Below are 13,286 nucleotides of genomic sequence, written 5' to 3'. Positions count from 1 at the left end.
TAATAGCTGTGTTTTTGTTTTAAAAAAAATGCCACGTCTTTATATTTATATATGACGTTTTTAAAATCTACCATAAAATCCTCTTAGATAACACATATAAAAAGTAATCACAGAGAATTCATAAAGATAATGTTGTTTTTTCAAAAGTTTAAAACTAAATTCGTTCTTTACTATATAAATTATATATGTAAATTGGATTCAAAACCAATTTTAATGGTTGATACCTCATTTAGTTGCAAGAAAAGTTTTACATTTCCAAAATATCGGGGGAGAAGTTATGTTAATATGTCGACTCTTGTTTTACGTTTCAGAACCTTTATTAGTTTTAGATTCGAATTATAGTAATATGTTTTATTTGATTCTGGAATTCATGTTATAGACAAATTATTAAATATATCCTTAAATGATTGACTAAAAATCACACTCTGAGTCGATTTACCGAAGCAATTACCCACATCTGTCTCTTCTTACCATATTAATACCACTTCTTACTTGTAATTGTAATGGAAATTTTTCCAATTACAATTACTTGTAATGTGTAATTGACCAATAACCAATTACAATTACTTGTAATTGTAATTGAAGTTTTGCCAATTACTTGTAATTGTAATTGAAATTTTCCAATTTTCCTTGTAATTGTAATTGAAATTTTCCAATTAAAATTACTTGTAATGTGTAATTAAGGTATTACTAATTACAAATTACATGTAATTATAAGGAACAAAATTCACAATTACAAGTAATTGTAATTGGAAATTCTTCAATTACAATTACAAGTAATTTTAATTGACAAAACTTCAATTACCATTACAAGTAATTGTAATTGTCAAAACTTCAATTACAAATAATTTTAATTGGCAAAACTTCAATTACAATTAAAAGTAATTGTAATTAGTAAAGCTTCAATTACAATTACTTCAAATGTAATTGTAATTGAAAATGTTGTCATTACCCCCCAAGCCTGGTATACATGCACCTTGCTCAAGTACTCGAGCTGTTTATTCTCTTGTCATAGTAGTCCCGTTGGGGAATGACAGGTGTCATGAGTCAAGCTCAATCTAACCCCGACAAAGAAAAATACAATAAATGGTTAGAGTCGATATAAGGGGTGGACACAAATTCAGGTTTAAGCCACAGCCACTACGTGGATCCCGAATAAACCTCAACTGTCTGATCAGCCAGGACAAAGTCCAGCGGGCAACTGACCACCCTTTGTATCAGATTGTGTGGTGTTCTGGTTCGACCCCATGTTAAATCCTTCTAAGGAAAGGCACACAAGAGGTGCTACTAGAGATACTAGTAGCACCTCTTTATCCCGGGATTGCTATACATCAAGATTCTTACCATATATCTGAACTGTTTATACCGAATTTTAAAAGTACTTTTTTAATCTAAATTGACGATTAGATTTATGCTGATAGAAAATAGAAATAGGCCGATCAAGAGCAACCAATTTTAAAAGACAAATTTCATGAAATTATCTTGAAAATTGATAACAACGTCGTCGGGACAAATTTAAATCGAATTTGGATGGGATTCTGTGACGGGTGGGGTATAGGTAAGTTGCAAATATCAGCACTAACGCAAAGATTGAAGCCTATTTGAGTTACCTCATTTGAAAGTAAAACTTATCCAAGAGAGAGAGCATTTTGCTTCGATCGAAACAAATAGCAGTTGGACGGTTTGATAAGAACGTTTATATAGACAGAGGTCGCTTGAAAATCTTTAATACAAATTATGATGTGATTCTGGGTCGAGTTGAATACTTTAAGATGGGTGTCGCACCAATGCTTGAGGGCGTTACAAATATCAGCACAAACGCTAACGGACAGATGAAGGGCCTGATTGCATCTGGGTAAAACAAGTAAGATTTCAAACACAACACACAAAAAAACCAACAAAATAAGCAAAGCAATAAAACCAACATACAAACACACATACGTTTTTTCATAAAGTGTATGTTGTTGTTGGTTTTTTGTCAAAGCAAGCACTAAAAATCTCTTTTTCTGTTGAAATTTTCACAGGTTGTCTCGGATTTTTGCTTAACTTCTCGAAAGCAATCCTGACAGAATTACTAAAGATTTGAATCCCAAAGATCTTAGGAGTCTTTGATTTCAACAGACGGATAGACAGACGGTCAGATGGACAGACAGACGGACAAATAAGTACAAATGAAAATTGCAGATTGATTGAACCTGGACTTGATTAAATAGCAAACTTCTCAAAAGCAATCCTGACAGAATTATTAATAATGATTTGTTTCCCAAATATATCTGGGGTCTTTAGAAAATTGATTTCAACAGACGGATAGACATACGGACAGACAGACGGTCAGATGGACAGACAGACGGACGGACAAATAAGCACAAATGCAAAGATTTTGAAAAATCGTTTTAAATTACACAGTAACAATTTTTCCATTACTTTTCTGAGTTGTAGTCATCAGATTCTTAATTCTTTAATTCTTCCCTGCTTTGAGCTGTAGGGAATAATTAAATCAAATAAATTACAATTAAATTATTCAAGGCAATGACTCCTGGCTGCCATTTATAAATAAATTCAATTTCAATGTTCAAGTGCAAAATTTTTAACAATTTATAAACTTAATAAGATTAATATATAGATTTGCTAAAAATTTTGATCAAAAAAGCTAATAGTTTATTAATTTAAATGGATTTAGTTTTGCTATTTTTTTGGTGTAAAAAAAAAATAAAATTTAGTTTAATTTTTATAAGACTTCAATAAGAATAACTATTTGTTTTTATATGTTTTCCACCACCATTTCTCCATATCCATTTTAATTAATACTTATAGCATTTACAATCAAAAACTACACCCATGATATAAGAAAAAATAACACAAACTATGTTGTATTTGTTCTACTGCGTCATAAATTCACACAAGTTTTCAACTAAATAGATTATTTAACAAATTGTCACACTAAAAATAAGTTTATGCAAAACAAAAATAATAATAACAAATACAAACAACATAAATACAAAAAGTTATTATATTTGAACGGAAAAAATTGAAAAGAAAGCAATCCACAAAAATCCGGTTTTGCTATATTTTTTTGCATATTTAATCAAATCTATATTAATTTGATAAACAATCATCCAAATGTTAAATTAATAAAAAAAATGTTGCTCGTGAAGTACTACTTCCATTTAGTACTTAGTGATAACAACTTTTTAGTATTTTAATTTATTTTTTTGTTTTTAAATAAAATAAAGCTAAACATGACATGGCATTATTTTACTAACATTTTGTTTGTGGGTGTATTTTATTATTAATTTTTTTTCGTTCTGTTTGTATTTATTTAAATAGGAGCTTTTTTGAGAATTTTTATACGCAATTGTTCATTAATCATTTAATGTGTACTAAATTAATTTTAAACAAATTTACACGCACATGATACAACGAAAGCTTTTATTGTTAAACAAGTAAGAAATTATAGTCGGGTGAGCCGACCATACGATACCCTACACCTGTTACAAAAATAAAATGTGATTTAGTTTTCATAATAAAGCATTGTAGTTGAATTGTACCTTGCCTCAGATAATTAAGCCATTTATTGTTGAATAAAATTGTGGACATTTAAGTCAAATTTTGAAGGGGGCTTTGTATAGGTGCTATGGTCAAATGAGACCCTATAATTATAAAATTCATGAGAGTCATCAAGGCTAGTATAGCACTTGGTTTTGCAGCTTTTTGTTGAGATACGAGTATATTAAACATAATTATGAATTTAAAAGCTTTATCTCCGGTACTATAGAAGATCATGTGCCAAATTTCATTTAATTATCTCCAAAATTGCGACCTATAGTTTGATTACAAGGTTTATAAGCCCTATTCCGGGGTTCAGTTGTATGGGGGGGTAGGTGAAATAATGGACCGATCTTAACCATTTTCAATAGGCTTTGTCTCCGGTACCATAGAAGACCATGTGTCAAATTTCATTGAATTATCATCAAAATTGCGACCTGTAGTTTGATTACAAGGTTTATAAGCCCTATTCCGGGGTTCAGTTGCATGGGGGCTAGGTGAAATAATGGACCGATCTTAACCATTAAATAGGCTTCGTCCCTGGGACAATAGAAGATCATGTGCCAAATTTCATTGAATTATCTTCAATATTGCGACCTGTAGTTTGATTACAAGGTTTACTTGGACGGACAGACGGACGGACGGACATAGCTAAATCAACTCAGAAAATGATTCTAAGCCGATTGGTATACTTTAAGGTGGGTATAGGACCAATATTATTGTGCGTTACAAACATCAGCACAAACCCAATATACCCTCCCCACTGAAGTGGTGTAGGGTATAAAAAGAGCTTTTTATAAATTTTGTCTAACAGTTTGAAAAGCATTGTTTCAGTTTTCAGGGTAAAATCATAAATAGTGTGGAGATTAATAAACAAGAAATCGTGCTGGTACTTTTTCAATAAAAGAAGAAATTTCATAAAGTATATATCACTCCTTCATATATTTTCTTTTTCAGGGAGAGCCCGGCATGTTAAACATTTTATATTTCTAAGTTTAATATTATAGAGAACTCTAAAAGTACCATTTGAAAAAAAAGTACCAAAAAAATTTTCTTGTTATATCCTACACCACTATAGTGGGGTGGGTATTATGCGTTTGTGCTGATTTTCCTACACCTACCTTAAAGTATGCCAATAGACTCAGAATCACTTTCTGAGCCTATTAAGCTATGTCCGTCTGTCCGTCCGTCTGTGTGTCCATGTAAACCTTGTGCGCACTCTACAGGATTTCTGAATTAAGGTAAAAATGAAATTAAATATTATTCAAAAAAATAAATATTATTATGAAATAAATAATAACACAATCACTGGTGTAGGGTATCATATGGTTAGCCATGCCCGACTAAAAATTTTTATTTTTTTGTAAAATTTTGTTGTTTTTTTATTTTTTTCAAAAAACTCCCGTTTTTTGGCTCAGCAGCAGTCCCGAACTCCCTATTTAACCTACTACATAGGGTTATACCTAGCCACCAATTGTCCAGGTGACTAGATTTTTTAACATGTGCTTGTCCTACGAGGAAATCAATCGTCACCCCATAGGTTACGAGAGAGTGTCCCCTTTCTCGCTTACAAAGGGGACACTAAAGTGACGATTATCTTCAGCCTCGTTTACAAAGAGTACATGCGTGATGAAAGACGAATTAGAGCCAACCAGGTGGTTAGACGTTAGTGGAAATCTCTGTCTTTTTCGGATGCATTGACTCTTTGTCGAACTGCAGGGATATGACCAATTATGGATCGGTCACAAAATATATACATATGTATATACACCATTATATTTAGTTCTACATCCACCTTAAAGTATACCAATCGGCTCAGAATCACTTTTTGAGTTGATTAAGCTAAGTCCGTCCATCCGTCCGTCCGTCTGTCTTTGGGTCTTGGGCTTTTGAGCTCATAATTATGTTAAATGTTCTAGTATGTCAACAAAAATCGGTAAAACTTAGTTTTATAAAATTCTAAATGACACTGCCGATTTTCGTAATGATCGGTCCTCATTTGACCCTAGCTCTCATAGAAACTCCCCTTCAGAAGATGACTTATAAACACTAATAACTCAATAAAATTCTGCATAAATAACCTAAATGAAGATGTAAATTCCTCTAACAAAATGTATTAGGATAGGCCCATATTTACCCTTACCCCCATATAGCCCTCCTGTAGAAAATCTCTTTTTTTGTCAACAAAATAAAAATATTCCGGAATTAGGCTTTAAAACGACATATCTTCTTATCTCTTCGAGATACATATCTAAAGCTTGATATAACAATAAATTGACAAAAACTGAATTTTTCGTAAATTTCACTTTTATTTTTCCTGTGAAAATACCTTTTGAACTGTTCTAAAATCTATTGCAGTTGCTGAGATATCATCCTTTAAAGTTTACGGACCGCCAGACATCGTTAAGTCGAATCAGAAAGTGATTTTGAGTCGATTGAAACATTGTCAGAAAGCATAATACCCTTCGCACTATAGTAGTTGAGGTTATAAAAGCCATGAATATATCAAAAATTATAGCTTTAGGTTAAGATATCTCGAAAAAGAAAGAAGATATGTCAGATGGTAACTTTTATTTTAAAGTTCCTAGAATGGACTTTCAAATAGAGTATAAGATATTACAAATACAGTTGTCTAGGCGCTGTTATACTTGTTTCATAATTATTTATGTGCATTTAAGTGATTTTCGGAAGTGAACCTTATATAGACCGATTCGGAAAATTTTGCTGGTCGATTTATACATACACATTCATGACGAATTTTATCCCGATATATTTTTTAAATAATGTAATATATCCGTTTACTTGATTTTCGAAAATGAACCTTATAAGGGAACCATGACCAATTGTGGACCCATGCAGCCATGACCAATGGCTGGCTGTCCACACAGAAGGCAATTAGGGCGATATCAGGTAAAAGAATTAAATTTAAGACCGTATTGAAGCTTTAACTCAATACTCTCCCAAAGGTAAGGTTTACATCATATGTATGGGTACCCGGCCACTCGGAAGTAGTCGGCAACGAAAGGGCGATTGTAATAGCTTTAAAGGGAAGGTAGCTCGAGGTAGTTAACCTGACACAGGCAAAACCATTTGAAGCAACAAAAACTGAATTAAAAATTTGGGTGAGAGAATCCCATAAGGCCTCTTAGAGTAATGAAACGTTGGGTAGAACCACAAAGATCCTATGTGTTGACCCTGATAAGAACAAGTCGAGAAATCTCCTCAAAATGAGGTTAGTATGTTGTTATGTTATTCGGAGTGGACACACAGGATTAGGAGCACATCTATACAAAATTGGCCGTGCAGATTCAGACAAATGTAGAGCATGTGGAGAGGACTGTGAAACTCTGGAGCACTTTCTTTGCCACTGTTAGGCATTTGTCGGAAATAACACTGATTTAAAAATTCTTAGGAATTACGTCCAGGAAAGTGAACAAATTTTTTTTTCATGAAAAGGAGCGCACAACAGACCCGATAGTGGCTTAGGTGTATTTCTTCGGTTTTGATACATCATCCTATCAACCTAACCTATACAGATCTATGTTGGTAATATATTCCGTTTATATTATATATGTACATATTTGCTAGTTTTTTGTGTGATACCGATATTTTTAATAAATCACAATAAATTCTTTACTGAACACCTGCAACTTTGTATGGAGGCTATGGGAAATTTTGAATCGATTGTAAAGATTTTGAACAAAATTTATCTCTCGATGAAGGAAAAAGTAACGTGTGAGTGAAATTATTGAATGATATTGGATAGTTTGTAAAAAAACAAAATGGAATTATTTGTCGAGATAGTCTGAAATTTTTACTTATAACTTTTTACGTTGTAAACTGATTTTAGCAATTTTCAATACCAAACTGTAGCCGATAACAGTAAATATATATTTTGGGTTAATTTCATTTATTTGCATTGCTATGTTTTAACATGTGTGTGTTTTACACAGACAGAAAGACGGACATAGCTATATCGGTTCAGAATCTCATAAGGACCATTAATGTTATATAAAGAAATAAAACAATTTAATTCTAAATGCATAATATTAAAATTGAAAATTGTATTTTATTTTTTTATAATATTTTTTGTTAATTTTTTTGCTTTTGTTTTATAATTTAGGAAGAATCGCAGATAATTGAACAATTTACAATTGAATTTTTTATTTATTTATTTGATTAAGTAATGTTATAGTTTAGTTTTTTAAGTAAAGATTTAATAAATATATATATATCTGTTAAAGTATATTTTTTCATTATAGTAAATATCTGTTAAATAATGGATAAAGTTATATTGGAATTTATTCTCTTAGGTACATTTTTATTTTTTTGTGAGAGTGAGTGTAAGACGACTGAGTGAGTGACTGAATTGTGAATTTTGTAAGTGATTTGTTAATTTGTCCAAAAAAAATTATGATTCTATCTAATAAAATACATTACAATAAGTACAATAAGTACAATAATTACAATAATTATTAATATTTTTATTGTTTCTTTATTAGGTAACAAATAAAGTAATTATTTGGTTATTTTGGTTAACAATATTTGTTATTAAGCAATTTTTATTTAGTTTCAAAAAAATGGTGCATAGTTTTTTTTTGAAAAAATTTTTTAACCAAATTTTTTTTTACAAAAAAAGGCAACTAATTTTTAAAAATTTAAATTATAGAAATTAAAATAATTTCTAGTGTTTATAGTTTTAATTTCAAACAAAATTGTTTTGAAGGGTTGTTTTAGGTTATGTATTTAATAATAATTATCATCATAATAATATTAAAAATAATTCTTGGAAAAATATCACAAAATTTGTTTTAAAAAAGTTTGAATTTTTTTTCAGTTAATTTATTTAATTATATATAGGTTGGTTAATAAATATTTAATAATAGGATTTAAAAATAAATACAATTTAAATACTTTAAGACATAACAATGGAGGGCAATTAGGAGTTTTTTTTAATTTTTCTATAAATTACTAAAGGCTACTTAATTAAAGAAATTTAATTTTCAAAAAAATATTAAAATCATTAAATTTATCTCTTTATAAACAGTTTAATAGGTTGGGTCTTTTTCGATTAAACTTCGGTTAAGATTTTCTATAATTATGTAACACAAGTTGAAAGTATATAACCTTTAAAAGTATATGCTAATAAAAAGCTTTCTTTAATAATTAAAACTTTTAGTTAATTCAAGTTATAAATTTAATATCTGTTTAAGTAGAGTTTAGTTTAATGTTACTTTTTTTGATTAGTTTTAGAACCCAGCAAAAAATTCAAAATATGTTTATTTATTTTATTGGTATTAGATTGACTTAGTTCGGAGGGTAGAATATATATTAAACTGATATTAAATAGCTTCTACTAAACATTTCTATCTAAATTTAAAAGCTTTAAAACTAAGATTTAACTAAGATGTCTTCTATATTTTTCAAGATATTTATTAGGATCTATAGATTTACTAGTAAACAAAATAAACTTATTTGTCATTAAGGAATTTCTTCTATATTTTGGATTTATATGAATAGTCGAAATTTCAGATATACATATTTCTTCTATAATGTGGAGACTTTTATACTTTTGTGCGATATCAATTTACCTTTTGATTTGAACTTCTACTCCACAGACTAGTCCATAAACATGTTAATATACTATTGATTAGTTCATAGAATGACACATACTTAGACACGACAATATATTAGTAAAGAGTCTAACCTATAGTCTTGCTTTCAAGAAATCAGTCAATAAACTGGACTATAGAATAGCCCCCATACTTATAAAAGCTTTTTAAAGTTGTGTATGGTTCATTATGGGAATTTTGTATGGAACATGTGCTTAATATACCTAAAGTAAGCTTTTAATATCTTTATGAATAAGGGGCTGGATAATATACTAGACAAATAACTAGTCCATAGACCACTAATATTTAATCTATAAAAAATTTACCCCTCAAAGATAACTCCGCAAGCTTTTCTACAGATAAGTCCAATGAGACTATTACTTAGACTAGTGCACAGACTAGTCCATAGATAAGTCAATGGCATAGTTCATAGATCAGTAATAGTCTAGTCCATTAACCAGTTTACTGACCATTTAATAGTCCATGGTTCATAGTCGAAAAACTAATGAACAAGTCCTTTCAGATCTTTCTATAGATTAGTCGATTAAAGTCAATAGACTATTACATAAAACTTAACTCAGACTAGACAAGGTAGCTAACAAACTGGTCCACAGATTTGTTAATAGACTAGTCCATTGACCTAACTAGTTAGTGACTATTTAACAGACTAGTCTTTAGACCCTTCAATAGACTAGTTCAAAGACTATACCACAGGCTTTTCTATAGATTAGTCAATAGACTATTACTTAGACTAGTGCACAGAATAGTCCATAGACAAGCCAATGGCATAGTTCATAGACCAGTAACCGACCATTTAATAGTCCATGGTTTAAAGTCGATAAACTAATGAACAAATCCTTTCAGACTTGTCTATAGATTAGTCCATTAACTAGTACATAAAATGTCAATAGACTAGTTCAAAGGCTACTCCATAGGCTTTTCTATAAATTAGTCCATTGACTAGCCAATAGGATATTACTTAGGCTAGTGCACAGACTAGTCCATAGACAAGTCAATGGCATAGTTCATAGACCAGTAATAGACTAGTCCATAGAATAGTTTACTGAGGATTTAATAGTCCATGATTCAAAGTCGAAAGACTATGAATTGGGAGAAACGTAGTTTTTTTTGGTAGCTAACAAACTAGTCCACTGATTTGTTAATAGACTAGTCCATTAATAGTTACTGACTATTTAATGGATTAGTCCTTAAACTAGACCCTTCTATAGGCTTTTCTATAGATTAGTCCATTCACTAGTTAATAGACTGGCACTTAGACTAGTGCACAGACTAGTCCATAGACAAATCAATTGCATAATTCATAAAGCAGTAATAGACCAGTCCATTGACTAGTTACTGACTATTTAATGGATTAGTCCTTAGACTAGACCCTTCTATAGGCTTTTCTATAGATTAGTCCATTAACTAGTTAATAGACTGTCACTTAGACTAGTGCACAGACTAGTCCATAGACAAATCAATGGCATAATTCATAAAGCAGTAATAGACTAGTCCATTGACTAGTTTATTAACCATTTAATAGTTCGTGGTACAAAGTCGAAAGACTAATGAACAAGTTCAGAAACTTTTCAGTAGAGTTGTTTTTAGACTAGTCTAAAGACTCGCATATAGTCTCGCTCATATTATTCACAGATTATTCCAATAACATATTCATAGATGATGTAGAGTAGTGCATATACTAATCAATAGACCGATCGGGTATGTAAATATTTTCAGCTGATTTAACAACTCTCATGCGAACCTTTCGAAAGTAAGATTTTATCTACAATAATTTTTACTTTCTATACATATGGGCAATTTCATGTGAAGTGACCCAACTCAAAAAAGCGATTCTAATGAAATTAACACCAAGGTTAGTACTATTCGATAGTAGGTCAGACACAAATGTTTTGCTCTATCGGTCCAGAACTACTGGGCTTAGAGGGGGTACAAAGTTGAACATTTTGGTCTTACAGGGTTTTATTCAAATCATTGTAACTTTTCACCTATTGGTCCTAGCAAAACTTATCCAAAAGAGTTCAGATAGCTATTTCTTCATTGTTTCAGGAAATCTTCAGCAATTTTAAAATGTAGATCTTGCTGTTGAAATATAATTCGATATAACGATCGCTTCGTAATTGTCCTTATTCTGGACTGTCCCCCTGCACTAGCTATTTCAATGCTTACTTCATAGACTACAAAGAGAAAGTCAAAAAGCTACTTCAAAGTAGTCAATGTATGTCAAAAACCTTTGTTTTTAAGTTTGTTTTTTAAGAGTCTACTCTCCAGATTACTTGGAGGCAATAAAATGAAGATTGTCTCCGCTATCGCTTACAACACTATAGTGACTTTTACAAAGAGGCAATTCGTGACTAAAGATGTATTAGAGCCAACCAGATGGTAAGACGTTAGAGGAAATTACTGTTTTTTTCGGATGCATTGACTCTTTGTCTTATCCCAATACTTAGTTGTGGGAAATTTTTTCCAGCTCAGTGGACTTAGCTATTCTATAACTCCTGTGACTTAAGACTTTCATTATACAGATACATATGTTTTCTATTTAATCAATAATTCGACTAGGGTCGAATTTGCAAATAGAATATTGGACCACTTCTATATATGAACAAAAAATACTGATATACGAAAAGCTGTTTGTGTCGGTTTTAGATCTGGGATCTGGGTTCCAAAGGGGTTTCTATGAACCAGTTGTTTGGTACTAGTCTTTTATCAAATTATGGAATTAACCAATAAAAATTTGCTTATATAGAAAGAGTTTCGAAGAAGATAATTTCGAACATTGAAAATGATGTCATTGATTTCAGAACTAATGCTGTTTGACTTGATGTGATCAGTTTTAATTTAAAAGTATAATATTTTAACATAATTGTGCTATATTCATTTTGACATTAAGATTTATCTTTAAAATTCTAGAGAATTTTTTGCTGGTTATAATATTTAAAGTTAATTTCAACTAACTAGATTTTCTAATTTTTCAAAATGTTTACAAAATGAGGTGTATTATACATAATATTTTTTTTTTTTTAATTTAGTTTAAAAAAGTGCAAAGTAATGTTTTTTAATGTAAATGGAGAAAACTTTATAATTATAACAATTATTATTTTCATAAAAAAAAGAATTATTATATTTTATAACTATTACTAAGATTTTATCAATTTTTTTGTAACATCAAAATTTTTTGTAAAAAAAAACCATACGAAATATTTAAGAAAAAAATATAGAAAAAAATTAATATGTATTCCTAAATTTAAACTAATTTGTCATGTATCGGATTTATGCGTACTTTTGTTTCATTTTCTTAAATGCGGTCGTCATGCGTATATTATCGGTGCCGGCCTTTAACATGTTCGATACATTACGCATCGAACGTTGCGATATATTGACAACATGTTGCGGCAAAACGGCCATTGATTTGCTCGTTGTCGATGTCTCACGAGCTCCATACAAATCCATTATTATATCGGCCTCATCCGTACTCGCTATGGACTATGATGCTTTGAATTTCTTTTTGGGATTATTTCGAGCAGCCTCAGCAGCTGTAGTGGGTGGTAACTCACGATATTGGTTCTGTAGATAAAAATTACGTAATTTTGAAATTTTTTATTTATTTTCTTAAATTAAATTACTTACAATTTCCTCATCATCTGGTATTCTCGATAAAAAGTCCAGCAACTCATTATTGGGTATAGTATTTGGTCTGAGTATTCTACGGGTAAATTTCATAATGCCCCAAAATAACAATAGAAAACGTATGGGTATAAAATGTAAGACTATAATGGCACCAACTAGTAAAACTACTGCCAGCCAGGTTAATTCAGGGACGGAAAAATTAAAGGTACTAAAATCATAAAAGAGATTAGTAAAATTTTATGCAAAATTTTCTTTCTCTATAACTTACTTCTTAGTACTCTCTCCTAATGAGGCCAAATAACCTATGGTATTTTGCACAGTCTGTGATACTTCCTGTATAGCTTGTAAACGCTCTTTAATCGATTTTTTCTCTTCCTTTTCTTTATCATCTTCGTCGTCTTCATCGTAGTCATAATCATAATTACCAGCTCCAGTATCCGACTGTCCTGTTATCATTCGTATTAGCCATTTTCTGTAATG

The 13,286-nt window shown here is 30.6% G+C and overlaps 1 protein-coding gene across 8 annotated transcripts in view; it reads right to left on the bottom strand.

Moving 5' to 3' along the window:
- Positions 1-8,475: 8,475 nt before the first annotated feature.
- The window catches only part of LOC119606473 (multiple C2 and transmembrane domain-containing protein), a 71,145-nt gene continuing 66,334 nt past the window's right edge, over positions 8,476-13,286 (bottom strand). For all 8 annotated transcript variants that reach the window (XM_037959990.1, XM_037959988.1, XM_037959994.1 and 5 more), the window contains 3 exons: positions 13,075-13,278; positions 12,807-13,014; positions 8,476-12,743 (listed from right to left, as the gene is read on the bottom strand). In XM_037959990.1, the coding sequence (XP_037815918.1) occupies positions 12,663-12,743; positions 12,807-13,014; positions 13,075-13,278 (493 nt within the window). In that variant the 3' untranslated portion in view covers positions 8,476-12,662. The remainder of the gene's footprint in view (positions 12,744-12,806; positions 13,015-13,074; positions 13,279-13,286) is intronic.

This window comes from Lucilia sericata, unplaced genomic scaffold (assembly GCF_015586225.1).
Source record: "Lucilia sericata isolate MDLA Ls3-8-SP2 unplaced genomic scaffold, ASM1558622v1 Contig000589F_arrow, whole genome shotgun sequence".
NCBI classification, from domain to species: Eukaryota; Metazoa; Arthropoda; class Insecta; order Diptera; family Calliphoridae; genus Lucilia; species Lucilia sericata.
This window is presented reverse-complemented; position numbering and strand designations above follow the sequence as displayed.